General features: G+C 40.1%; 1 protein-coding gene across 3 annotated transcripts in view; it reads left to right on the top strand.

Annotated features, from left to right (window-relative positions):
• The window catches only part of CHD7 (chromodomain helicase DNA binding protein 7), a 195,490-nt gene that overhangs the window by 129,470 nt on the left and 40,550 nt on the right, over positions 1 to 25,470 (top strand). For all 3 annotated transcript variants that reach the window (XM_055432544.2, XM_055432542.2, XM_055432543.2), the window contains exons 7-13: positions 9,056 to 9,111; positions 15,248 to 15,362; positions 18,723 to 18,806; positions 20,791 to 20,928; positions 21,025 to 21,146; positions 21,520 to 21,763; positions 22,941 to 23,117. In XM_055432544.2, the coding sequence (XP_055288519.2) occupies positions 9,056 to 9,111; positions 15,248 to 15,362; positions 18,723 to 18,806; positions 20,791 to 20,928; positions 21,025 to 21,146; positions 21,520 to 21,763; positions 22,941 to 23,117 (936 nt within the window). The remainder of the gene's footprint in view (positions 1 to 9,055; positions 9,112 to 15,247; positions 15,363 to 18,722; positions 18,807 to 20,790; positions 20,929 to 21,024; positions 21,147 to 21,519; positions 21,764 to 22,940; positions 23,118 to 25,470) is intronic.

Genomic DNA, 25,470 nt, shown 5'->3' with positions numbered 1-25,470 from the left:
AATATTATTCATAAAAAATCATAGACATGAATCTGTCATCTCTCTTAGGAAGGTTCCTATCCCCCACCCCACCCCCTTCCCCAACCCTGGAAGCTCTCTTTATCATTTTAAAAAATAGGTGTTTTCTCATACTTTTTCACAGCATTTTTCATATGCAGTTGAATTCTCATTTCTTTCTTTGTTTGTTTGATTGGGGATTTTGTTTGTTTGTTTGAGTTGTGCCTTGCAGTATGTGGGATCCTAGTTTCCCTAACTAGGGATCGAACCTGCACCACCTCAAGTGGAAATGCAGAGTCTTAACCACTGGGCTACCAGGGAAGTCCTTACATGTGCAATTGAAATATTCACTAGTATGTTTTTTGTTACTGCAGAAGTGAAATACTGAACTATTTTCAGTATAATTTTTGAAGATAATATGCCTTATCCTTCCAAATTATTTGAATTCATGTTGATTCATGAAGGTGAGCCCTGCTGCTAAGTCACTTCACTCACGTCCGACTCTGTGCGACCCCATAGACGGCAGCCCACCAGGCTCCCCCGTCCCTGGGATTCTCCAGGCAAGAACTCTGGGGTGGGTTAAGTATCCTTTATTAGCCTGGTGCCCATGTCCCTGAGGGGCACACACACTGTGACAATGAATTCCAGGAACACTGCATCTGTTATTGATGGAGACTCCCTGTCAACCTTTCCCCTTTTTCATCAGTTTGAGAAAATGCTTCAGTTTGAAGAAGTACATAGGCATCCAGGTACATTTACATGTTCTAGCAAACTGTGTTTGGTTTGTTTGTCTCTAGAGAAGGTCTCCTTTAGGTATAAGTGTTTGTCTTCTGGCTTGAATCATCATCAAGTGCACAATTATTTCTTTTTCTTTGCTTTCAAGGTGGGTGGAAGTATAGCCTCATTGTTTTGACATGTAAAATAAGCTTTTTTTTTTTTTTCCTGGGGAAAAAAAAAAATGTAAAGTGTATACAAAGTGTAACTTCCAGTGAGAGAGATGAGGTGTGGAGGAATTACAAGATTTAAAGTGAGCTCCTGGGTTTATCAAATAGGAAATATTTAAGAGCCTCTTGATGAAGGTGAAATCTTTGAAAAGGCTGGCTTAAAACTCAGCATTCAAAAAATCGTTCAGCATTCAAAAAACGAAGATCATGGCATCCAGTCCCATCATTTCATGGTAAATAGATAGGGGAAAAGTGGACACAGTGGCAGATTTTATTATCTTCGACTCCAAAATCACTGCTGATGATGACTGCAGCCACAAAATTAAAAGATGCTTGCACCTTGGAAGAAAAGCTGTGACAAACCTAGACAGTATATTGAAAAGCAGAGATACCCCTTTGCCGACAAAGGTCTGTATAGTCAAAGCTGTGGTTTTTCCAGGAAGCATGTACAGATGTGAGAGTTGGACCATAAAGAAGTCTGAGCACCAAAGAATTGATGCTTTCAAACTGTGTTGCTGGAGAAGACTCCTGAGAATACCTTGGACAGCAAGGAGATCAAACCAGTCAATCCTAAAGATCAAGCCTGAATACTCATTGGAAGGACTGTTGCTGAAGCTGAAGCTCCAGTACTTTGACCACCTGATGTGAAGAGCTGATTCTTTGGAAAAGACCCTGATGCTGGGAAAGATTGAGGGCAGGAGGAGAAGGGAGTGACAGAGGATGAGATGGTTGGATGGCATCACTGACTTAATGGACACGAGTTTAAGCAGACTCAGGGAGATGGTGAAGGACAGGGAAGCCTGGCGTGCTACAGTTCATAGAGTCACAAAGAGTCGGATATAGCTTAGTGACTTAACAACAGCGCTTCGAACACTTTCTAGAGGTGGTAAATTCTTCTTTGCCTTTGCTCCAGTACTCTTTCACTGTTCTATTATGTTATTCAAGGCATAGATTTTTATCAGAAGATAGCATTCTGTTCATATGAAAATAAAAGCAACATGTCAAGATATTTTCAAGATGGTGCAGAGAGCTCTGCTGGGCGATGCTGAGCCAGAGTATTCAGTCAGACATGGGGACACAAGCCCAGTTCACTGCAGTGAAATGGAATGGATATTTCATTACCAACCGAGGGTGTCATCGAATCAAAATCCCATGCACAGAATGTGTATGTGTGGCTGAGTCTCTTTGCTGTTCACCTGAAACTGTCATGACATTGTTCATCGGCTATATCCTAATACAAAATAAAAAGTTTTTTTAAAAAAAAGATATTTTCAAAATGTGTGTAGAGAATGAAGTTATATGGAGTTACCTACCTGGTGACTCTTTGATCTTGAGAATTTCCTCTCTGATGAATATAAGATCTCAACCAAATTTCACTCCTGTTCAAGCAGAAACAAGCACTGTTAACCTAATTAGACAGGTTGTGTTTTAGTCCTTCTAATGATTCTAGAATTGTTAATTTGTGAATTGTAGATATATGGCAGAATGTAAATGCTTGACATATTATAAAGCATAATCCCCTTCACCTAATTGAAGTGACTTGTTTGAGTAAATAGCCTGTGGTTTGCATGGGATATATTAATTTTCATTCAATTGATAGTGCTTCGGTAGGCGTAGTCAGCAGGTTTGGGGGTTGCAAATTATAATCAGCTCTGTTACTCAGAGCTGCTTAGACTATACATGATGGAGGGCTTTGCTTTTTCTTTCAGTCTTGCCCACTATAGGGCTAGTTTTTTCCTTCTTTCCTACCCTTGAAAGAGAGCTACTCCCAGTTTAGGAGTAGGTATTACTACCATTTAGAGATGACCAGGCTCATCGTATCACCAGAGATTAAAAATCACTGTAATTGTATGTGAGGGTAGTAGAGTGTTGAATTGGTGAATTTTAGGATGAGGAAAAGTAATGGGAAATTTTCTCTGGAAGGAAAGATATGCCTTGAGGTATGATTTAAAATAAGAAATATGGAGCTCATTGACTTGCTTGTAGATTACTGGTATTTCGTAGAAGGCAATAAAAAAAACCATCAGAAAATTGTAAACATTAGCAGGTACTCAATTTTTAAACTGCTAATGTTCTCTAAATAGTTACTTTAGTTATCAGCCTTAGTACCAGTGGAGGAAAGTGTGGCAAATAGAAACAAAAGGAAATTTGAGATTTTCCTGTGGATTCTAGCTGGCCCCGCCGGTCTGTTTCCTATTACCATGAATAATTGAAGACGTGGCTGTGAGAAGGTGCCTTTGTCTCCCCCTGGCAGCACTATGGAAACTGGCTGAGGGCTGCAGAGCTGCCCCTGTGCGGTGCTGAAACGTGGTGGGGACTCAGGTAATGGTTTTTACAATCCGCTGACCTCATCCCTGTCGCTTCTAAAGGGTTATCCCTTATGATGGAGCCATACAAACGCACAGAACTCGTCTGGCAGAACTTCTCTAGTTCAGCACCTCATGTTACATGGGGATGGCTCAGGCATTTATGTTGTTCTGAACCCACATTAGGTTTTCCCTGGTGACTCAGTGGTAAAGAACTCACCTGCTAAGGCAGGAGACACCGGTTCAATCCCTGGATGGAGAAGACCCCTGGAGAAGGAAATGGCAACCCACTCTAGTATTCTTCCTGGGAAATCCCATGGACAGGGGAGCCTGGCAGGCTGCAGTCCAGGGTCGCACAAGTTTTGGACATGATTAAGCTACTGAACAACAACAACAAACCCATATGCACTAGCATGAGACCCAGTGGAAGGAACATAGGTGGTACTTGTATTTGAATACTGAGATAGGTTGAAGAATGGACTTTCGGAGAGTGTAAAGGTTAATTCTCTTTGCACAGTGAGTATTAGTGTAGCCCTTTCTGCCTTGAGCCATCTGTCCTTGGGGGAAAACAGTTCAAATCCTTTTTGGATCAGAAGGTCAAAAATAGTTTTGAAAGTGAATTCTTTATTTATGATGTTCTATTTTCTTCCTGCATAAACCATGATTTGATGATACCTCTGGTAGAGTGTACAGTAGGTTGGCCCAGAAGTAAGGATGGATTCATGCCTTTTCTTTATTGTTACTTTTATCAAGGCACTTCCTCATTCTTTTCTGCATTATTTAATAATATTTCCACCTTTTCACCGTGAAGTTTAGCTTTGTTTCCTCAATGCAACTGCTTAATTTAGTAATAGGGTGCTTGGGAAAGGTCTTTCAGGCTTGGATTATCATTTGCTGAATGGCTGTTTTAGAATCCAGGTGGCCAAGGAGTTGATTTATGCCTGGTTAAAGTTCTTTTGCAGCCATGAAATTAAAAGACGCTTACTCCTTGGAAGAAAAGTTATGACCAACCTAGACAGCATATTGAAAAGCAGAGACATTACTTTGCCAACAAAGGTCTGTCTAGTCAAGTCTATGGTTTTTTCAGTGGTCATGTATGGATGTGAGAGTTGGACCATAAAGAAAACTGAGCACCGAAGAGCTGATGCTTTTGAACTGTGGTGTTGGAGAAGACTCTCGAGAGTCCCTTGGACTGCAAGGAGATCCAACCAGTTCATCCTAAAGGAGACCAGTCCTGGGTGTTCATTGGAAGGACTGATGTTGACGCTGAAACTCCAGTACTTTGGCCACCTGATGCGAAGAGCTGACTCACTGGAAAAGACCCTGATGCTGGGAAAGATTGGGGGCAGGAGGAGAAGGGGATGACAGAGGATGAGATGGTTGGATGGCATCATCGACTCGATGGACATGGGTTTGGGTGGACTCCGGGAGTTTGTGATGGACAGGGAGGCCTGTGTGGTTCATAGGGTCGCAAAGAGTCTTACATGACTGAGTAACTGAACTGAACTGAAGGTTCTGTTTCATGGCAACAGTGGGACAGGTATAACTCAATATGTTTGGAACTCTCCATTTCATGTGACTAATAAGGACTTTGATAGACTACTCTAGGTGTCTAATAAAAACAAACACATTTCTCAAAACTAGTCTACTCAGTATGTAAAATTACTTCAGAGCACTCTCAAATTTACCGGTAACTGTCCCAGAGATAATGGGTTGGCCAGAAAGTTGGTGGGGGTTTTCCATCCATAAGATTATGGAAAAACCCCAAAGGCCCTTTTGAACTAGCCCAGTAAATTTGAGTGTTTTGTGTGTGTGTGCGCACACAGCAGTGGAGCCTTGACTCAGTTGTTCATTGGATATGCCCATTGAAGAAAGAGTTTTGAACACTGTGGGGTGAAGATAGGGAACTGGGGCTGTTTTCAACTGTCATAAGAGTCTGGTCAAACTGACTGCCATTTAGTGAATAATTAAAAGGATGCCCCTGAGGGCTGATGAATTCACATACTTTGTTCATTGTTTTGCTGTAAGTAAATTAGAAGAGGCCAGTGTGATCATATTTATATGATATGAAGGGCAAAATAGTTCTCTAGCTCTCCACCTACAGTTCTGGAGCAGGAAGGCCATTCACCTACAGTTCTGGAGCAGGGAGACGATCCACCCACAGTTCTGGAGCGGGAAGAGGATCCACCTACAGTTCTGGGAGCGGGAAGAGGATCCACCTACAGTTCTGGGAGCGGGAAGAGGATCCACCTACAGTTCTGGGAGCGGGAAGAGGATCCACCTACAGTTCTGGGAGCGGGAAGAGGATCCACCTACAGTTCTGGGAGCGGGAAGAGGATCCACCTACAGTTCTGGGAGCGGGAAGAGGATCCACCTACAGTTCTGGGAGCGGGAAGAGGATCCACCTACAGTTCTGGGAGCGGGAAGAGGATCCACCTACAGTTCTGGGAGCGGGAAGAGAATCCACCTACAGTTTTGGGAGAAGGAAGAGGATCCACTTACAGTTCTGGGAGCAGGAAGATGATCCAACATGAAAGGTCATTGAACAGAGCACAGAGTTCTAGTTCAGAATATCCCAAAGAACTAGGACCTGGAACAGTTCTGCACCTGCTCCAGATGCTGCTCAGTGAGGTCTGGAACCCGATCTCCTGCGCCCAGAGAGCGCGAGACCCTCTTGTTGAGATCTCCGCAGCATGCCCCCTCGAAGCATAGCTGATCACAGCAAGAAAATGGGTCTATGTGACAGTCAGGGACACAACGTTGACATCTTTAAGAGTCCGAGCCTTCTGGAGCAGAACTGAGGCAGAATGAAAGTGACCTCATTGTTCAAGAGATCATCCTGTGTGCTTTGAGACCCTCCTACCAGTTCCAGTCGGTGAGACCACTGAGAGTGAGATGGGAATGACAGTACAGGAGGAAGGCTCTGAAAGACTGAAGTCAGGAAATGACAGAGCGTGGAAGGGACACAGCTTGTCTTTTTACTACCTCCAAGGTATGTAATTTTGGAAACATTTTTCAGAATTGAAAGAAATATAGTTAACATCAAAAAGTTAAAACAGCAGGCCAGACATTTGAATTCCATTCGAGGTTTAAATTTCATGATATGCTATGAGAAGCACCTTGAGATCTAGGCTCTTCCTGGCTTCTCATTCTCCTTGGCTGGCCCCTGTCTTATCTTTGGCTTTCTACTGAAATCTCCGGTTGTATGCCAAGATAATGTGTCTCGAAATGATTGCTGAAATGTGGGCGTGGAACCGGGTAATACTAGGGCTTGAAAAATGTAAGGTGAGTCCAGGACGGTCGGACTCGAAGCAACCAGAATTTATCGATACAGTAATTGCTGGTGTATACTGAAGGCATCCAGCAAACATTTCATTTTGGACAACTAAAATGTCTGGGACACGTCACAACATTGTAAATCAGCTTTACTTCAATAAAAATGGATATAAAAATAATAAAAATAAATAAAATCTGTGACACAGGTGGTTTTCTGTGCACATTGGTTAAGAAGCTGCTGTAGGGGCATCCTTGGTGACTCAGTGGTAAATAATCTGCCTGCCAGCACAGGAAACCCAGGTTTGATCCCTGATCCTGGAAGATCCCACATGCCTCAGAGCCACTAAGCCCACGCGCCACAACCACTGAACCTGTGCTCTAAAGCCCAGGAGCTGCAACTGCTGAGCCCACGCACCCTGGAGCCTGTGTTCTGCAGTAAGAGAAGCCACTGCAGTGAGAAGCCTGCACACCACAAATGGAGAGGAGCCCCTGCTCACCATAACTAGAGAAAAGCTCATGCAGCAATGCAGACTGAACACAGCCAACAGTAAATAAATAAAGTTATTATTTTTTTAGAAAAAAGAAACTGCCATTGCTATAGGGACTTCCCTGGTGGTCCAGTGGTTAAAACTTACAGTGTGAGGGATGCGAGTTTCATCGCTGGTCGGGGAGCTGAGAACCCACCGGCCTCGAGGCCAAAAACCCCAAAACCTAAAACAGAAGCAATATTGTAACAAATTCAATAGAAATTTTAAAAATAAGTCCACATTTTAAAAAACCTTTAAAATAAATAAATTTGGATACTTATAAAAAAGAAAATGTTTTAGGATGATGATAGGGCAGGACCAGATTTTTTTAAATTTTTAAATTGATTTTTTTAAACTTTTTGTTTTGGGGTATAGCTGGTTAACAGTGTTATGATAGTTTCAGGTGAACAGCAAAGGGACTCAGCCGTACATACACATGTGTCCATTCTCCCCCAAACTCCCCTCCCATCCAGGCTGCCGCATGACACTGAGCAGAGTTCCCTGTGCTGTACAGTAGATCCTTGTTGGTTATCCATTTTAAATACAGCACTGTGTACATACCCATCCCCAACTCCCTAACTCTCCCTCCCCCCAGTCCTTCCCCCAGCAACCATAAGTCCATTTTCTAAGTCTGTGAGTCACTTTCTGTTTTGTAAGTAAGTTCGTGCTCTTCATTTCTTTTTAGATTCCACATGTGAGGGATGTCACCCAGTATTTCTCCTTCTCTGTCTGACTTACTTAGTATGACAATCTATAGGGAGGGTAGGACCACGTGTTAATGGCTTTTGGCCACACTCCTCAGTGTCCTTATTAGGGATCTCTTGGCAGATGGAAAAGCTGCTTGATATTTAACTTTAACTGATACTTGTAAGAGTTTTGAAGAATAGTGTTAGTCTACAGTCTTTGACAGTAGTTTGAAGGCTGAGGGTTGAGGGCAATCCCAGTGTCTTTGAATGGACCTGGCGCTAGTCAGTCACCCAGCAAATGTCTCCGTTCCTTTGTTTGTCCTCTGTCATGCTCTGACTTGCCTTAGTTTTCTCCGCGGCATCTCTGAGGCCGCCTAGCAGCCAAATGCGACCCTCCGGGCAGGTGCTCTCGTAACAGTGTAAAAGCAATCTTCGAACATCTGTAAGTGGTGTTTATGCTTTACATCCCTGATTTATCTGATCAAATGTTCCAGAAGAAAATTACATATTACGACTTGTTTAACAGCCTAAAACCAAAAGGAAAAAAAAATATTGAAAGAGATGCTTAAAATATCATCCACACGGTGTCTTCTGCAGACATGATGGTAGGCAGGATCAAGGGAGAGATTCTAGATAATCTGCCCACTGCACTGTCGGCCTGGCTGACGGGTCACCACGTTAACCTCACCTCAACATCGTATTTGGAGTGTTAATTTTATTTGGCTGCTACGTGTGTGAGACATCTTGTCTGAGAGATTTTAATTGTACCATCGAGTCAAACTAAAACCCTCAATAGTGATGCACTGAAATTACAGCCTAGGAACAAGGTTTAGTTTTATATGGTTTCTTGTTTAGAGTTATTAACTATATGGACGAATAAATGTCTTTTAAATATTTTAAAACATTACAAAACCCACAATGTAAAGTTGCCATGAGGCAGCCAAAAATAATACATATGGCATTCAGGAGAGCAGTTGCTAATTGGCTGCTGCCTGCGAAAATGGTACACTTGGCGTCTACTTAACACTGTGGGTTTGGCAGAAAGCCAGAGTTGGGGTCAGGTTGTTGTGAATGAAGCTGCATGTGGTTAGGGAGGAGTTAAAGTGATTCATGTCTGAGAAGCCGGAGCCGGTCGGGTAGCGCCTGGCCCGTCCTCATCCGACTGCCTCTCACCAGCTCACCACGTACTCATCCTTCCAGGAACGTCCCATGCCACTTCTGCGATGCCTTATGTGTGTCCACACGGGAGTAAATCATTACTTTCAGAGCATTCTAGTAGATGCTTTGAAGTATATGCCTGAAATTTTCCTCTGTTGCAGAAGGAATCCGGAGAGGAGGTAGAAGTTGAGGAGTTCTACGTGAAATATAAAAACTTGTAAGTAGATTGTGACTTTTTTTTTTTAATGGGGGAATATATTTTCAAGGTATCAAATTAAAAAGTAATCAGGAGTTGTTTTTTTTTTTTAAATTGGCAATGGGGAAATTATGGTATGATTTATTCAGTGCTGTGGAGGCCGTTGCCTTCTAACTTTTGTATCTTGGATAGTTGATAAGTTTTATTTTTCTGTAAAGTGTATAATTGGCGTAAAGGTTGACTAGCTTTTGTGCATAACCAAGAAGTTCTTTTTAGCGGAGATGAAAACTCATATAATAACAGAGAAAGTAATACCTGCTTGACCTCTGAAGATGAATTTTGCTCTGTGAGGCCAGGTACCCTGCCTTCATCTGTGCCCAAATGAGAACTCTGCTCCTGGGTGAAAGTGCTAGAAAAATCGTGACATAATCTCACATTTTGAAATGTAGTGAGCTACGGTTTTGATGACCGTTTTTTATTTCTGATTTGTGTTTAGTGAATTTGAGTTGCTTAACTTTTAAAAAACTGAGTCACAAACCACTGTGAGTTGTTGTTCTGATTCTAATAGATGGAGGCAGGATTCTAGGACCAAGCACACTCTGATGGGACAGCCTAGTTTGAAGCATCAATTTTCATCCTACTGAGGAAAGACCGTGGCCATTATCTAACCCAAATAACAATCACAGAATAAAGACAAAAATATTTATTGATAACATAAAAGTTAAATGTACTTTAAACTTTTTAAGGCCAGGAACTCAAGTGTCATATTAGTGAATTCTGGGGTTTCAAGAGAGGCTTCAGGGAGCTGTCAAAACAGCCTAAGAAAATCTACCCTACCCTCAAAAAAGCATCAGGCCTCATGGTTTCTGTCATCCCCTGCTGTTGCATTTGGCACTGTGTTAATGGATGGATATCTTTCTGATGTTTGTGAGCAGAACCTTCCACCAGGTAAAAAGATGAAGGAGTCTCTTATCAGTGTTACTATGAAAGTTCAGTGAAATGAAAAATGCTCAGTAAACATCAGATGCCATCATCATTTTGTACTCAGAGCATGAGAAGTTTACACACATGCCAGGTATGCACATGACATGGTTTCATATAGTCTTATAAGTTGGGTGGAAAGACTAGATAAGGAGGAGATAACCAAGTAAGCCAGAGAGAAGGCTCTCTGGTGGATTTATCAAATCTCACTCCAAGTCAAGAAGTTTAAGTATCTTTTGCCAAGAAACAACTCCACTAGATAGACACCCATCCCTGTCAGTGTGGAGTGCCGAGGCCCATGGTGTTTGGTTATCAGAAATCCTCTCAACTGGCCTGTGACCAACCCCAGCCCCTGGGGTGCCTCACCAGGTGCCGCTGTGGCCGCCAGTCGGGGAGATGAGTCATCAGTCATGTGAGATGAAGCAGCGTGGTGCTAAAAAATAGGTTTCCCTCTGATGTTATAGAGCTCTAAAGGAAGTTGAAATTTCCATAAAATGAAAACTTGTTTTTAACCTTTCATTTTGACATAATTTCAAAATAGATTTACAGAAAAATTGCAAGCACAGTACAAAGAATTCCTGTGTGGAGTCTTATGTTATTCAGGGGGTCATAATCCCTTACTGTCATATCATTATTTCCTTTGCTCACTTGATCCCAGATCAGGCTGGTGGAAGCCCATCAGGCTGTCTCCTCCCTCGCTTACCTTGTCCCTGTCCTTCTTTGAGCACTTCCTTAGTTTCTGGCACCAGAGGATGTTCCTGACGCATCTTGAAACTTCCTGTTCAAGTCCTGGGATTGGTCCTTTCTCTTAGGAGCTGTGGTTGTTTCTACTGGAGAAGAACATTTAGAAGCCAAGGTTTAACTAGGCGTGTTCATTGCCGCTGGGGATGCTTCTGGGCTTAGGAAGGGCATCCACGTGTGTATGTGTGTATGATAATGGGTATATGTATGACATACGTGTTACACACACACATAAATGTTCATTATATGTACCCACATATTTCTGTCTACCTATCTACCTGCCAACAAGGAAGAACAATGTCTTTATAGTGATACTTAAAATTTTATTTCAATACCACGGGATTCATTCTGTTCTTTCCCCTTCTAATATTAATAACTATCTGTTTTCTACTGTGAGAAACTTGTCACAGTAGACATATGATCCATAATATATTTTCTGTGATCCATAATATATTTTCTTATTTGTTAATCCTGGAATATGTAAGAAATGGATTCAGAATTACTAGACCATATTTATGTGAAAAAGAAGCCTGCTAGCTTCATTCAGTATTTGCTAACATTTTTTGTAGTCTAAGGGCTTTTTCTAAGTGCTTTTTGCTCAGGTTGGCCGTTCTCCTTCCCGCCCTGCTTCAGTGGGATGTTATATATTTGATACTCAGTTTGTCTCATTATGGGCTTCCCTGGTAGCTCAGATGGTAAAGAATCTGCCTGCAATGCAGGAGACCCAGGTTTGATCCCTGGGTCGGGAAGATCTTCTGGAGGAAGGGATGGTAACCCACTCCAGTATCCTTGCTTGGAGAATCCCATGGGCAGAGGAGCCAGGCAGGCTACAGTCCATGAGGTCACAAAGAGCTGGACACAGCTGAGTGACTAACACTGCTTTTGGCTCATTCGTTTCTGTTTGTATTTGTAATCCATTTTAGGCCCCACCCCATCCTTGTTGATTTTTTTTTTTTTTGCTTTTTTTTCAAGTTCATGAAGTACTAACACAGTTCAGTAGTCAGAATTGTACACAAGACGATACCCAAAGAAGTGCCCTCCTCCCTTCCTTTCCTCCCCATTCCTCCTTACCTTCTCATTAATCTCAGATTTATCCTTCCTGTAATTTTTGGCATGGAGATAGGTAAATTGATAGATTGGTTTATTTTATGTTGTTTCCCTTTCTTTCTTAAGCACAAGAGAACAGCATCAGTACACATTTGCACTTTGCTTTCTTCACAATACTACGTTACTCAGCAGCAGTTCATAGGGTCTTCCTCATTCTTTGTTACAGCTGCCTAGTACTCCACTGCACATCTGCATGATAACTTACCCAGCCAATCTCCCCTGTGTGCTGGCTTGTAAATGGCTTCTGATAGGTTATAGTTACAGATAATGCTGCAATATATATTTTCATGCCTACATATTTTCGAATTGTTGGCGGCATAGCTTCAGGGTGAATTTTTAGAACTGGGATTGCTAGATCGAAAGGCAAACATAAATGCAGTTCTCCTAGGGAATTTTGCAACGTCTAATAGTTCTGTCTGCATTCCTACCAATACTGTGTGAGATCACGCATTTCCTCACATTTCCAGTGTAGTGTGTGTGTGTTTACTTTTTGTGGGAAATTGTATTGCAGTGTGGTTTTCTTTCATCGTGAGTGATTTAGAACATCTTTTCGTGAGTTTCACGGCCATTTTTGTGTCTCGTCCTGTCAGTTATGTGTTCAGGTCTTTTGCCCGGTTTTCTGTTGTGCTTCCTTCAGTTTTTAACAGTTCTTTATATGTATGTGGTAGTTGTCCTTAATCTGTATTATATATTGCAGCTATCTTTTCCCAGTTTCACTTGTCATTTGACTTTATTGTGTATAGCATTGTACTTTTTTAAAAAAAGTTTTTTATATTCAGATTTGTTCATCTTTCCTTTTATTAGATCTTACTTTTGAATCATAGTTGGAAATCCTTTTCCTATCCCTGGCTAAAGAGGAGTTTTCTGTGTTTTTCTGTAATACTTGAATGTTTTTATCTTCTCTGTTTAGGTTCTTGATTCACTTGGTACATGGTGTAAAGCATAACTCTAATTTTATTCTTTTCCAAATATCGTTGTTTCAGCATCATTATTAAAAAGTCCATCTTTGCCCTGGTAATTTGAGATGCAACCTTTATCATGAACTAAAGATACATATTTATTGGATCCATGTCTGTCTTTATTCTAATCCTTTGATCCGTCTCTTCACAAGTTATAGCATACTATTTTACTTACAGAGGCTTTATAGTATTTTATTACCTGGTTTATTGGAGTTTCCCCTAAGACAGTTCCTTTTTATGGTTTTTCTGGATGTTTAGCATGTTCATTTTTATATATAAATGCACCATTCACTTGTCTAACTCCATTAAAATAGTTATTTATATTTTTATTTACATTGTGTTAAATTATAAATTTATGACTTATGATATTGAGTCTTGCTATCTGAAAACAAGGATGCCTTTCTTGGTTCAACTTGCTTTCTGTGTCTTTTAGGAGGATCTTAAATGCTTCCTTACACAAGTTTCACATGTTCCTTATTAAACATATTCCTAAGTATTTTTTCTCTGTTGATACTGTAAAAGAGGTTTTCACTATCATTATTTCTTCTGTTTTATTTGTGTAAATGGAGACATTTGACTTCTGTCTGTTAATTTTATATTCTGCTATATAACTGAATTATTTTATTTTATTATTTGAATTAGTTTCCTAATTGATCCTCTAGGGTTTTCCAGTTATGCAGTCATATCGTCTGCAAATAGAGTTCTTATTTTCCAATTACTACTCCTCTTATTTTCTCTCATCTAGCAGCATTGGCCAATGCCTAGAATGTGATATTGGACAGCAGAGGACATATAGGTATCCTTGCCTTGTTTCTGATCCTAGTGGAGAAGCCTGTGGTTTTTCTCTATTTAGTTGGAGCTGATTTCACTGCCCAAAATTTCAGCCCAGTTTGCCAGAGGGAGAGCAGGGCTGGACCAGCTGTTGAAGGGCCTGCGTCTCCCTCATGGCCGGCCTGGCGACGCTTTTAAAGGCGTGTGCACCTCAGCCGAGACAAAAGTGCTGAGTGCTCACATCCCTTTTTCTATCCAATAATTAGGAAACTAGAGTAGGTGATGTTTATAATGTTTGGTTTTGGTTATAACACTATTGCATGTTATTTATTGAAAATTTGGAAAATACACGTCAAAAGTAAAAAATATTTACAATCTTACCACCCAGAATGATCATTACTAGCATTTTGATGTGTTTTCTTTGAGTCTTTTTTCCCTGAGTGTGTATGTGTGTGTGCGTGTACAGGGCGTCTATCAGTTCATATCTATACAAGGCATATGTATTTAAAATCCTTATCTACCTCAATCCACTGTAGGACTAAATCTGTCCTACCTATGAAAATGTATATTAGATGTTATATAAATAAAAATGATATGATATTTAATGTCATCAGCCTTTTCCATATCCTTAGTCATTTTTGAAATATTTTTGTAGAGGCCACATAATTTCTAAGGTTAGTAGTATCTTGATTTTGAAAGCACCTCAGTTTTTTAAATGTCATCACTAAAAAAAGAAATAAGAGACGGGTGAGGTTATAGGGGTGTGGGGCAGGGAGAGGATGATAGTGCTGAAGGATACTGAATTAACTAAATGAAAGAGTGTCAGAGGCACCAGACAACATCAACTGTGCGCCTGTGAGTCTCGGGGATGAAAACGGAAAGGTGGGGTGCGGAGTATTCAAGGTCAGGTTAGCGAAGACACAGCACGTGCTCAGAGCAGGCTGGTGGTGAGTCTGAACAGGAAGAGACTAACCAGTGAGAGAAGAGAGTAGGCATTGGAGAGTGAAAAATTCACAAGGGACCCCAAGAGGCATCATCTCGGAGCTCCTGGCAGAGGGACTAACAAGGAGAGGGCGGGGCGGGGGTGGGGGAACTGGTGTTCTAGAGCTAGGGGCGGTCCTTCTCTCCCCAGTTGTTTTAGGAGGAAATGAGGTTTACCTTTGCTATTTTAAATTTGAATTCTTTAAAGTTGACAGAAACCTTTTACTTCTCAATTAATGATAAAAGGCTCAAAACAAATCCATAATTAAAGCCACCTTGTAGTGCTAATTGTTTTGTATTGGCATAAAATCCATTCACTTATGAAAACAGCTTGTTATTAGGTCTTTTTCTTTCTTTCTTTCTTTTTAATGGGAAATGGGTAAGACAACTGCAGACCCAGCACAGAAGGCAAATTTTAGTATCTGTTATTATTTTCTCTTATTCTTAACCATTAGTAGTTATATTGAAATGTGGCTAAGCAGACTCAATGAGTAAGTAATTAAACAGGTTATTCTGTTAATCATCTGTGTAATTGATTTTGGGGGGAGAGTGATAATGAACATGTATCATAAAGATCAATTATATTCTGTTTCAAGTATATCATTTTATTTTTTTAGCTCTTACCTTCATTGTCAATGGGCATCTGTAGAAGATCTGGAAAAAGATAAGAGAATTCAGCAAAAGATTAAGCGATTTAAGGCAAAGCAAGGCCAGAACAAATTCCTGTCAGAGGTATGGAAAACCTGGTTAATTTTCTAAAGAATTTGCATTTTTAAAGTGTTCTAAATTTTGAATTTCATGTCAGCATATTATTAAGAGAAACTAGCTTGCCTCATTTGGTGCTGTTACTTGCATATTGGTAACTGGTTATTGCTAAAATAATTTGTAAACAGGAAATTTCTCATTCTTCCTGTTGCTTAGTCTAGAAGATAACTGGTCCTTCTGAGATTATGTGGAAATATGGTGGTATGATTCAATCTTGTAATGGAAGTACACTTAATAGACAGTGAAAAATTAAGTAGACAAAAGGCTTACTAAGATGTAGCAGTTGAGGGACTTCCTTAGCGGTCCAGTTAAGGCTTTGCTTTCTGCTGCAGGAGGTACAGCTTCTATCGCTGGTAAGGGAGTTAAGATCCCACCTGCCTTGTGGTGGAAAAACCAGAACATAAACAACAGAATCAATATGGTAACAAAGTCAGTAAAGACTTTAAAAATGGTCCACATCCAAAAAAAAAAAAAAATCTTAAAAAAAAAAAAGGTTTAGCAGATTAAAAACTCAAAAACGCTACAGTTAGTATTAAATTCTAGGATATAAACGTTTATTTCGATTGGGGAAGGTATGTGACATTTCTCTTGTTAAAGTCAGAGTTTGCTGACTTTCTTTTCACAGATGATATGCTGTGGTACAGGAGTTGACATAATATCTAGTATCTTTACCTCCCTCCCCTGTATCCTAGATCATCAATTAAGATAACAAGGTACCCATACTTAGGGCTTCCCTGGTGACTCAGACGGTAAAGAATCTGCCCCCAGTGTGGGAGACCCGGGTTCAATCCCTGGGTCAGGAGGATCCCCTGGAGAATAGAATGGCAACCCACTCCAGTATTCTTGCCTGGAGAATCCCATTGACAGAGGAGCCTGGCAGGCTACATCCCATGAAATTGCAGAGTCGGACACGACTCAGCAATGAACATTGACTGACTGATTAATATCTAGGGCAGGAAAGAATGCCTGCATAGTTTAGGAAGAGCCATGGTTCTCTTCCAGTGTAGTCAGTTACATAAACAAGGCTCTTGCGGGCTGCCTCCGGGGGTCCCTAGACCTATGATCACCCGTTTGCTTTCATTTACAGCCTCAAGCAGATAAAAAGAGAAACCTTCACATTGAAAGACTAACCTGACCGACTCATTCGTTTTCCTCTCCATGAAGGAGTTTAACAGAATGTAAACTGTTAAAAAAGAGTGTGAAATTTGATGCAAATCATACCTGTTTCACGGCCAACTTCACACCCCAACCCCTTGTTGGAGATGGGAAAGGGGGGTCACAGACAGACGAGTGTGCAGTACTTTTATGTCATAGGGTCCAGACTTATCCTCTCAGGTGTCAAGCCTGGGGTCTCCTGGAATCTGAACTCCATGCCCCCAAAGGCATAGTGTAAACTTGGCCACCTGATGCGAAGAGCTGACTCATTGGAAAAGACCCTGATGCTGGGAAAGATTGAGGGCAAGAGGAAAAAGGGGCAGCAGAGAATGAGATGGTTGGATGGCATCACTGACTCAATGGACATGAATTTGAGCAAACTCTGAGAGACAGTGAAGGACAGGGGAGCCTGGTGTGCTACAGTCCATGGTGTTACAATAATCAGACGTGATTTAGCGACCAAACAACAATTACGAGGTTGAAATACATTATCTTCCTGGTAACTTGGTAACAGTAAATCTTAAACTTTGTCCTGAATAGAGGGAGCATAAGCTTGTGTCTGAAAAGAGGATCTGAGGGTTAACAGAGAAGGATACCAATTCCTGGTCCTTTACACACACACGTGCAGGCGTGCTCACACACATACTTGTTTTTCGTGTCCTATAGATGGTCCTGGCTTCAGGCACCCCCCAGTTCTGCTACTTTGAGATTTTGAGTCATGACCACTTTTGCCTTCTCCGATTCACCTTAGGCTTCCTTTTAAGTCACTGCAACTAAAACTCTATTCAGAAACGTTATTGAGACTGGAAATCACAGGGTGGCATAGATTACTTGCTTGAAGGATAAACATGTTTAGGAGTAAAGTTAAGGATTTTAATTCGGATTTAATAAAGGATTCTGTTTAAGAACAAGTTGCCTTAGAGCTTTTATCATAAAATCCTAGTTTGTGGAAAGGTTTAGTGTTTATGCTGTACATGAATAATATGTAGATACTGGGCACCTAAATCTAGAAGCTTTGACAAGCCAATGCATTTAATATATTGACACTTCAAATTAACAGAATATTTCAAAGGTTTTTGTGGCCTTGGTCATGAACTCCAGGTTAAGACCTGAGGCAGTTGAAACACAGTCTTGGTATTTCTGGGTTTTGTTTCATGATTCACAGTTCACAGCATCCAAAGCATTAAGTGGGCACAGACCCCAGAGGATGTTTGTTATCCTGAAGTTGACTGTAACCAGGTGGCTCTTCAACCTGCAACTCCAGGGACGTGGACAGTATCTAATGTTTTTGCAAAGCATTTTAAAGAAGTTATGTTGCTGATAAATTAATCTCTGGGAACACATAGTAATATGTCTTTTTTTTTTTTTTCTAACTTATCTGACTCTGACTTCTTTAAAGTATGGCTTAGTGTGTAACTTCCCTTTGAGCCAAATTCTCTTCTTTTACATGAGATCAGTTTGCAGACAAGCAGCGTTACTTGACTTCTGTAAAGATTGTTAATGTCTTAGCTAGAGAACCCAGTGTTTAAGGCCTCATTTCTTTATCCTCAATACTTTTAGCCAAATGCTCTGTGTTCAGTATAAATAAAACATGTGAGAATGCTTCGATGTACACCAAGATTGTATTCAAATAAGGTACTAATACTGATTGGCAGAGGTGAGCAAACAAGATAAACTCCGTTCATGCTTAAATGTGGAATTCACTGGTCTCAGTGTTTTTAGCTTTTGAATAACATTCGGCAAATGATGCTGTAAGGCATCAGACAGTTACAAGATTCCGGTAGCACTTACTGTGCACAGTTCGGATCTTTTTTGCAAACTGCAGTCTCAAGAATGCTAAATGCATTGCGTGCCATAAGCCTTTTGGATTGCTCATTAGTGAATTGTAATTTCACACTTGATTTAAAATATTCTTAAACATTCTCTCACAGTAAAAAGGTTTCACACAGTAATTAAAAGACCCAGTTAACAAAGTCTGAGAACTCTTGATTTCCTCATGGGGAGTGATTTTGCTAAATTATAGCATTTCAATTAATATAACAGACCTTTGCCAAATATAAATTTTGTATTGCTGTGACCCCAAATAGTACTGCCTGATGAAAAGTGAAATAGTGTGTGTTCTCAGGAGTTAAATAAACATTTTAACTTTTTTTTTCCTCTCCTTTGGTGTAGATTGAAGATGAGCTTTTTAATCCAGATTATGTGGAGGTTGACCGGATAATGGACTTTGCACGTAGCACAGATGACCGGGGAGAGGTAACAGAAGACCATTTGTCTTAGGGGGCAGTGACTCAGACTGCTTCCGTGTGTTTATGGAGAACGATCATGAACTCTCAAGATCTGGTCCTGCTCACAGTCTTGTATTAATGACACACTTGGTCTAAACCAAACTGAAATGTACTAACTTACTATTAGTTTTGGGGACTTAATAATCACAGTAAATATGTTGTTTGTTTTAGTCTGAGAGCTTTTTAAAAGAAATCAGTTTTCAATGTGAAGCAAAGAACACTGGCACTTTGCATACTTCCAGATACGATCAATAAGAAATCTACTATATTTTGGTGTAAATCTGTTATGTAGCACGGATTCCCCTTGAAAGAGTGCCCTTGTAGCAAAAACGCAGTTCAGTGTTAAGTAATAGAAGACATCGCTAATGAAGTTGATGGGCCTCATTTAACATGGTACATGGAGGATGCTATAGAATCCTTCTTTTTATGAGATCCGAGTCTCAGCATGCCGTTTTGCTTTGAAGAACCCAAAGAGGTTGTAGAGGGCAGTTGGTAGGGCATCGTACTCATCGTGTAAGAATAAACACGTGTCTAGTGACTTCTGAGCATTGTGTCTTAGTAAGGATATGCCTACCCACCGTGAGGTCTGTCACTTAGCTTCTTGTAAATTAAACTGTATAAAGTGTTTGGGTGTTTGAATCTTGCTTGTCTAGTGAGAGTCTCCAGTAAAGTCCCATTTTTATTCCAAATTCTGTATCACGAGGTCCATGATGACCATATCTGTAATATGATGTTTACTTTTCTAGTTTTGCTTAGTTGTACTTAAAAAAATTTTTTCTCCCACATTATATTTATATTTATATAGTATATATATATTTATATTTATTATATTTATATAGTACAGCAAATGTTTGTAACATCACAGCCAGGTCAGAGCCTTGGTCTAAATTTAGCTGAGATTTATCAACTTACTATTAGTTTTAGGGCTTAATAATCAGAACCTTTGTCCTAAAATGAAGATCCAAAAGCCCACATGTTTTCTAGAAGAAAGGCAAAGGAGATCTTGATCTGTATTACCCAAGGTATTTTGCTCTTCAGTTTTCTAGAGCTCAAACACATTGCTTTAAAGCAATTGCATGCAGACAGTATCCCTTTAAGAAAAAAGCAGAAATCCTAATAAGTTCAAGCCTGTTTCTCATTGTTTAAGAAAGTAGCCAGTTAGGTAAATATGTAAAGACACCAAGATGAGTTGCCCTGTGAGTCTGAATCAGTTGCCTAGTGATCACACAGATAAGAATAAGGTTCAGATTCAGCTTTGTTATTTACTAGCTATTTCTTTATACTTTTTGGCTTTTAACATGACTTACCAGTGGCTTAGATAAAAATCAATTTGTTCTGACAATATTTAATAATATTACAGTAAGTCCCCTACATATGAACCTTCAAGTTGCAAATTTCCAAAGGTGTGAACGTGTGTTTGCATGTCCAGTCACGTAGGTTAGTTCATGTGTCTGGCACGTGTTGTCATGTGCGTGCATCCTCCACAAATGGTTGACCTTTTGTGTACTTTACTACTGTACAGTGCTGTTATAGAGTACAGCATCTTTATTTCAAACCCAGGATGTTTGGAAGCAAGTGTAAAAGCAGAGGTACATATAGCTTATTGTATTAGTTGACTACTTCCCAGGTGGCGCAGTGGTAAAGAATCCACCTGCCAACGCAGTAGATGCACACACACACACACACAAGTTGGGTACTTAGGCTCACTTTGTTGGACTTATGAACAAATTGGACTTAAGAATGCACTCTTGGAGTACAGCTCGTTCATATGTAGGGGACTTAACTGTATTTTTAGTTCCTTTAGGGGCCAACCAAGGGCTCCTCATTCAGCGGTCGCAGTTTTAAAACATCTCCCAGCTCCGTCTTGCTGTTGTTGGGGTAGTGTCTGTCCGTAAGTGAAGTAGAGCGCGTGTTTTTCATACGTCCTTCTGCTGTGTTTGAACCCGGCCCAGCCTGTGACTCACTATCTGGTGAAGTGGTGCTCACTGCCTTATGAAGACAGCACGTGGGAGCTGAGGCAGGACATCGACCAAGCCAAGATCGAAGAGTTTGAGAAGCTCATGTCCCGGGAGCCAGAGACGGAGCGTGTGGTAAGGCCTGGCGGGCGACGGAGGGTTGCATTTGCTCGCAGCCCGCTGGTGTGGTCTGTGAGAAACCACTAATGGGATTTCCTGTATTTGAAACAGGAGCGACCCCCTGCTGATGACTGGAAGAAATCGGAGAGTTCCAGGGAGTATAAAAACAATAACAAACTCAGGGAATACCAGTTGGAGGGAGTAAACTGGCTACTTTTCAATTGGTACAACATGTATGTAAAATGCGTTTTTCTTCACCTTTTAAAGAAAGCCTATAATAGCCCTTCTGTAGTTACTGAGAGTATTGATCAAATATAGCAACATTTTAACTCGCTAATAAAAGTTATTTACAAAAGCAAACACTGGAAGTATGCTTAATATTTGTCTAATTAGCATGTACTAATGTAGAGACCGATTGAAGTATGTAGAAGTAATTTTCTATGTCTCCGAACATTTTCTTTGAAAATGTATCTCTTTGTATTTAAAGAAGCATTTAAGGCATGCATTTATGAGTTTAATGGATATATACACTTGCCTTGTGACAAGAAAGCGCTGTCTTGTATGTAATACTCATTAAAGTTTCCTTGTTTTATTTCCCTCCTAAAGGCGAAACTGCATTTTAGCAGATGAAATGGGTTTGGGAAAAACTATCCAGTCCATTACATTTCTCTATGAGATATATTTGAAAGGAATCCATGGCCCTTTTTTAGTAATTGCCCCATTGTCCACAATCCCCAACTGGGAAAGGGAATTCCGGACCTGGACAGAATTGAACGTGGTTGTGTACCATGGGAGTCAAGCTAGTCGTCGGACCATTCAGTTGTATGAAATGTACTTCAAAGATCCCCAGGTAAAGTGTCTCAGGTGGACAGTCCTTACGTGTAGGGGCGCTTTAACACATTGAATGTTCAAATGGTTTTCAGACCTTTTGGGGGAACGTCTAGATTTTGCAGAACTAGAGAAATTTTGTTTAGATTCTTAGCCAATTTATGTTTGGATTATAATTCCATATCTTATGATGACAGGTTTTTCTTTTTATAGCCTTGGTCTTTCTAATTATTAGAACACGTGAAATTTTTTTTACCTTGGATGACTGCTGAAAATCATTCAATGCATTGATAGCCTAATTTGGTTTATTTTTTAAACCCTAAAAGAAAGTGAAACCAAAAAAAGAGTTGTTAAATGGGAACGGGAAGAATATTGTGTTCTTTATTGTTTCTAGAAGTGAAAAATATTAGGCATCTAACAATAACTGGTACATTGAATATACCCAGAGGGAATAATTTATACTTTGGCTTTTAGTAGCAGTTGCTATGACTTTTAACTAATTCTAGTTATCTGTATGAAATTATCTTTGATGGTGACCCTGAAGCATTATAAGTGACAGAGAAAGAAGAATAAATAGTATGTGCTATAATAAAATAGTTTTAAGCAACAGGTGAAATGCAAGTCCTATAACTGGAAATAGGACAGTTTTGTGTTCTATATTTATTGCTTTGAGTGTAAAATCTGACCTACAATTACTTAAAGGAGAAGAATATTAAAATGTGTTTTGGTGTTGATCTTTACATTTGGAAAGTTGTTGAAAGTTCTGTCCTGAGTTGAATGCTTTTTTCATGTTAGCACGTTAAAAGTGAAAACTAAGTTACAAAATGAAAAAAAAAAAAGGTTTAAAAAGTAAAAACATTTTTAAAACGTTGTCTTAGTACATAGTCCCCCTGGCCTTCTGCCTTTTGGAGTCTGTAGGATGTAACTAGAATAGGCACACTTACTGCATCTTACCTATAAAAAAACTGGATTGGAAATTTTACCAACAAATTGCAAACTTCCTTAAAAAAGGAAAGATTTTAAAACTCTGTTGTACTGTAAGAGCTTAAAACCTCCAAAAATACCTTGGAAACAAAGTATCAATAAAGGTGTTCCCAAAAGGATAAATATATATGTATATATCTTATGCTGTTTATTCATCCTTAAAGTTATTAATGTAATCTTCAATGCTAAACAGTAACGCAGAGTCTTTATTGTAGGGTCGAGTGATAAAGGGGTCATATAAGTTCCACGCCATCATCACTACATTTGAGATGATTCTGACCGATTGTCCTGAGCTGCGGAATATTCCCTGGCGATGTGTAGTCATCGATGAAGCCCACAGGCTGAAGAACAGGAACTGCAAGCTCTTGGAGGGACTCAAGATGATGGACTTGGTCAGTGGTCATATTGGTGCTTCCCTTGTACCTGGATAAAGTTGTTAACCGACTCAGTATTCCTGATGCTCTGAGTCCAGCCGATCCCTTTGAAGGGTGTTTGCAAAGCCTGTCAAATCCTGTGACATGTTTGCTCCTGAGTTTACTTTAAAAGTTGCTGCTGAGTTCCTGACTCTTCTGTTGTTGGCTGGTGTCTTTGTACACTTGTTATCACAGCAGAGTATGTTCATGATACTTCTGCTGAGTTACAAGTGTTTGCTTTACCCTTTTGTTTGTAAGTACTGCCATGTTGTAAGCCGTTGGGCCAAACTTTAGCTCCATGATGATGATCCAGTTATATTCCAGGATTTGTAGGTTTTTGCCTCCAAGGGCTTGTAGGTGCAGTTTTTCTCACTAAGTTGAGTGGATATCTGGAATTGGCCCAATTTGTGCAGATACTTAGAAGTTTAGTGCACGATAAGGCCTTGAATTTGATCTGGAGTTTTAGACCAGGTCTATTACATACTCTTCCCAAGAGACAGGACTTCATGAGTAGATTTTTTTTCCCCCTAGTAGGAGTATCTTGGGATAACATATTGCAGAAGTGGTTAGAGTTTGATTGACTTTCCTTTCCACACTGCTGCATGGTTTTCTAGCTGACATTGTTACGTGACTCTGTCACCTGCAGGTCTCTTTTCACCCTGTCGTTTACAAGATGGGTTTTGATCACTTGTTTTTATTTTTAATGTACATTATTATTTTAATGTACAGATATTGTTATTCAGCATGTCTTGGATGTTTAGATGAGTTTTTCAAAGGTACAGAAAGATTTTTTAAATCCTTTAATGTTGACTTCTATAGATTAATTTGATCTCTTGTTAATTGAGAGTTTGAGATGGAAAATAATATTCTGTATGTTCATGGCTGTAAATTTTTTTACTGAAGACTGGTACCACCAAAAAGAACACTTAAAAGCTTTCTGTTGCAGCTGGTTCTTTGAATCAGCTTCTTTTATTCCTAAATTAAGGGGATTGGATTAGCCAGTTATTCTTTTAATTAAAAACAAACAAAATCTAGTTCTGTTTAAAGGAAAAAGTCTGACTGAATTATCCTATTTAGGGTGGAGTTTTCCATCCTTAAGACCTTTCTCAGAGCAGTTTGTACTATTTTGGTGTTCAATCCACAAAACAAATTAGAACACTTAGAATAATCTTGAAAACATGAAGAAGAGAAACACTATGGCTGTAACTAGTCTCTCCAGATCATAGTTTTAGTCTTACATTGAAGAAATGGCTCAGATGATAAAGAATCTGCCTGCAGTGCAGTAGACCTGGGTTCAGTCCCTGGGTCAGAAAGATCCCCTGGAGAAAGAGAATGGCAAGCCACTCCAGTATTCTTGCCTGGAGAATTCCATGGATAGAGGAGCCTGGTGGGCTACAGTCCATGAAGTCATAGTGTGGGACATGACTACATGACTAATACACTTTCAGAAACCCATTCCGGTTTAGGTGAACATTAATTTTCCTATAAAACCTAACTGTGCCTTCTGAGTAGGGGCCCATCTCCACAGTGGTCCATATAAGAGACATTTATGGCACCGTTTCCTGAAGGCGTAGTCATCTGTGTTCATCTGAATTGTCTGTTATCAGTTTCTGTGCTCCCAGATAGTGGATTCTTACTACAAAATAGCCCTTCATTGGTGAGTACAGTTTGTTTAACTGTCAACATCCAATAATCTAATTGTCGCTGGGAGATTCCAAAGGATTTTCTGTTGTTTATAGTAACACTTCATTAATGGGTTAAAATCTGTTATCCAGATAGTTTTTCTATTATATACATGGTAGTGTTCCCTAACCATTTTCACACAATGGCACATACAGAAAATGATAATATTTGTGTATCAAACTGGGGTAAGCCAAGAAGGCTGGCCACTGCCACAGGTGACCAGTCCTGGGATCCTGACTGTCTCAGCCTGTCAGCTGCCCCAAGGACCTGGCATACCTGTAACTCATTCATGTCTCACCACAGAAAGCTCTGATTAGCAAATGAACAAAATAATTGTTTTTTCCAATGATCAAGAGTTGTTGATGGAATGCAATATCATTGTTCAGAGTTATAATATAATTACATTTGTCCACTTCTGAACTGCTCACTGGGGCTTCCCTGGTAGCTCAGCTGGTAAAGAATCCGCCTGCAATGCAGGAGACCCCCGTTAAGATTCCTGGGTTGGGAAGATGAGCTGGAGAAGGGATAGGCTACCCACTCCAGTATTTTTGGGCTTCCCTGGTAGCTCAGATGGTAAAGAATCCACCTGCAGTGTGGGAGACCTGGGTTCAATCCCTGGGTTGGAAGATCCCCTGGAGAAAGGAATGGC

The sequence above is a fragment of the Moschus berezovskii genome, chromosome 16, assembly GCF_049115385.1.
Source record: "Moschus berezovskii isolate FMDL1 chromosome 16, NW_MosBer_1.0, whole genome shotgun sequence".
In the NCBI taxonomy this organism is placed as follows: domain Eukaryota; kingdom Metazoa; phylum Chordata; class Mammalia; order Artiodactyla; family Moschidae; genus Moschus; species Moschus berezovskii.
The sequence above is the reverse complement of the archived record's forward strand: the minus strand, read 5'-3'. Positions and strand labels throughout refer to the sequence as shown.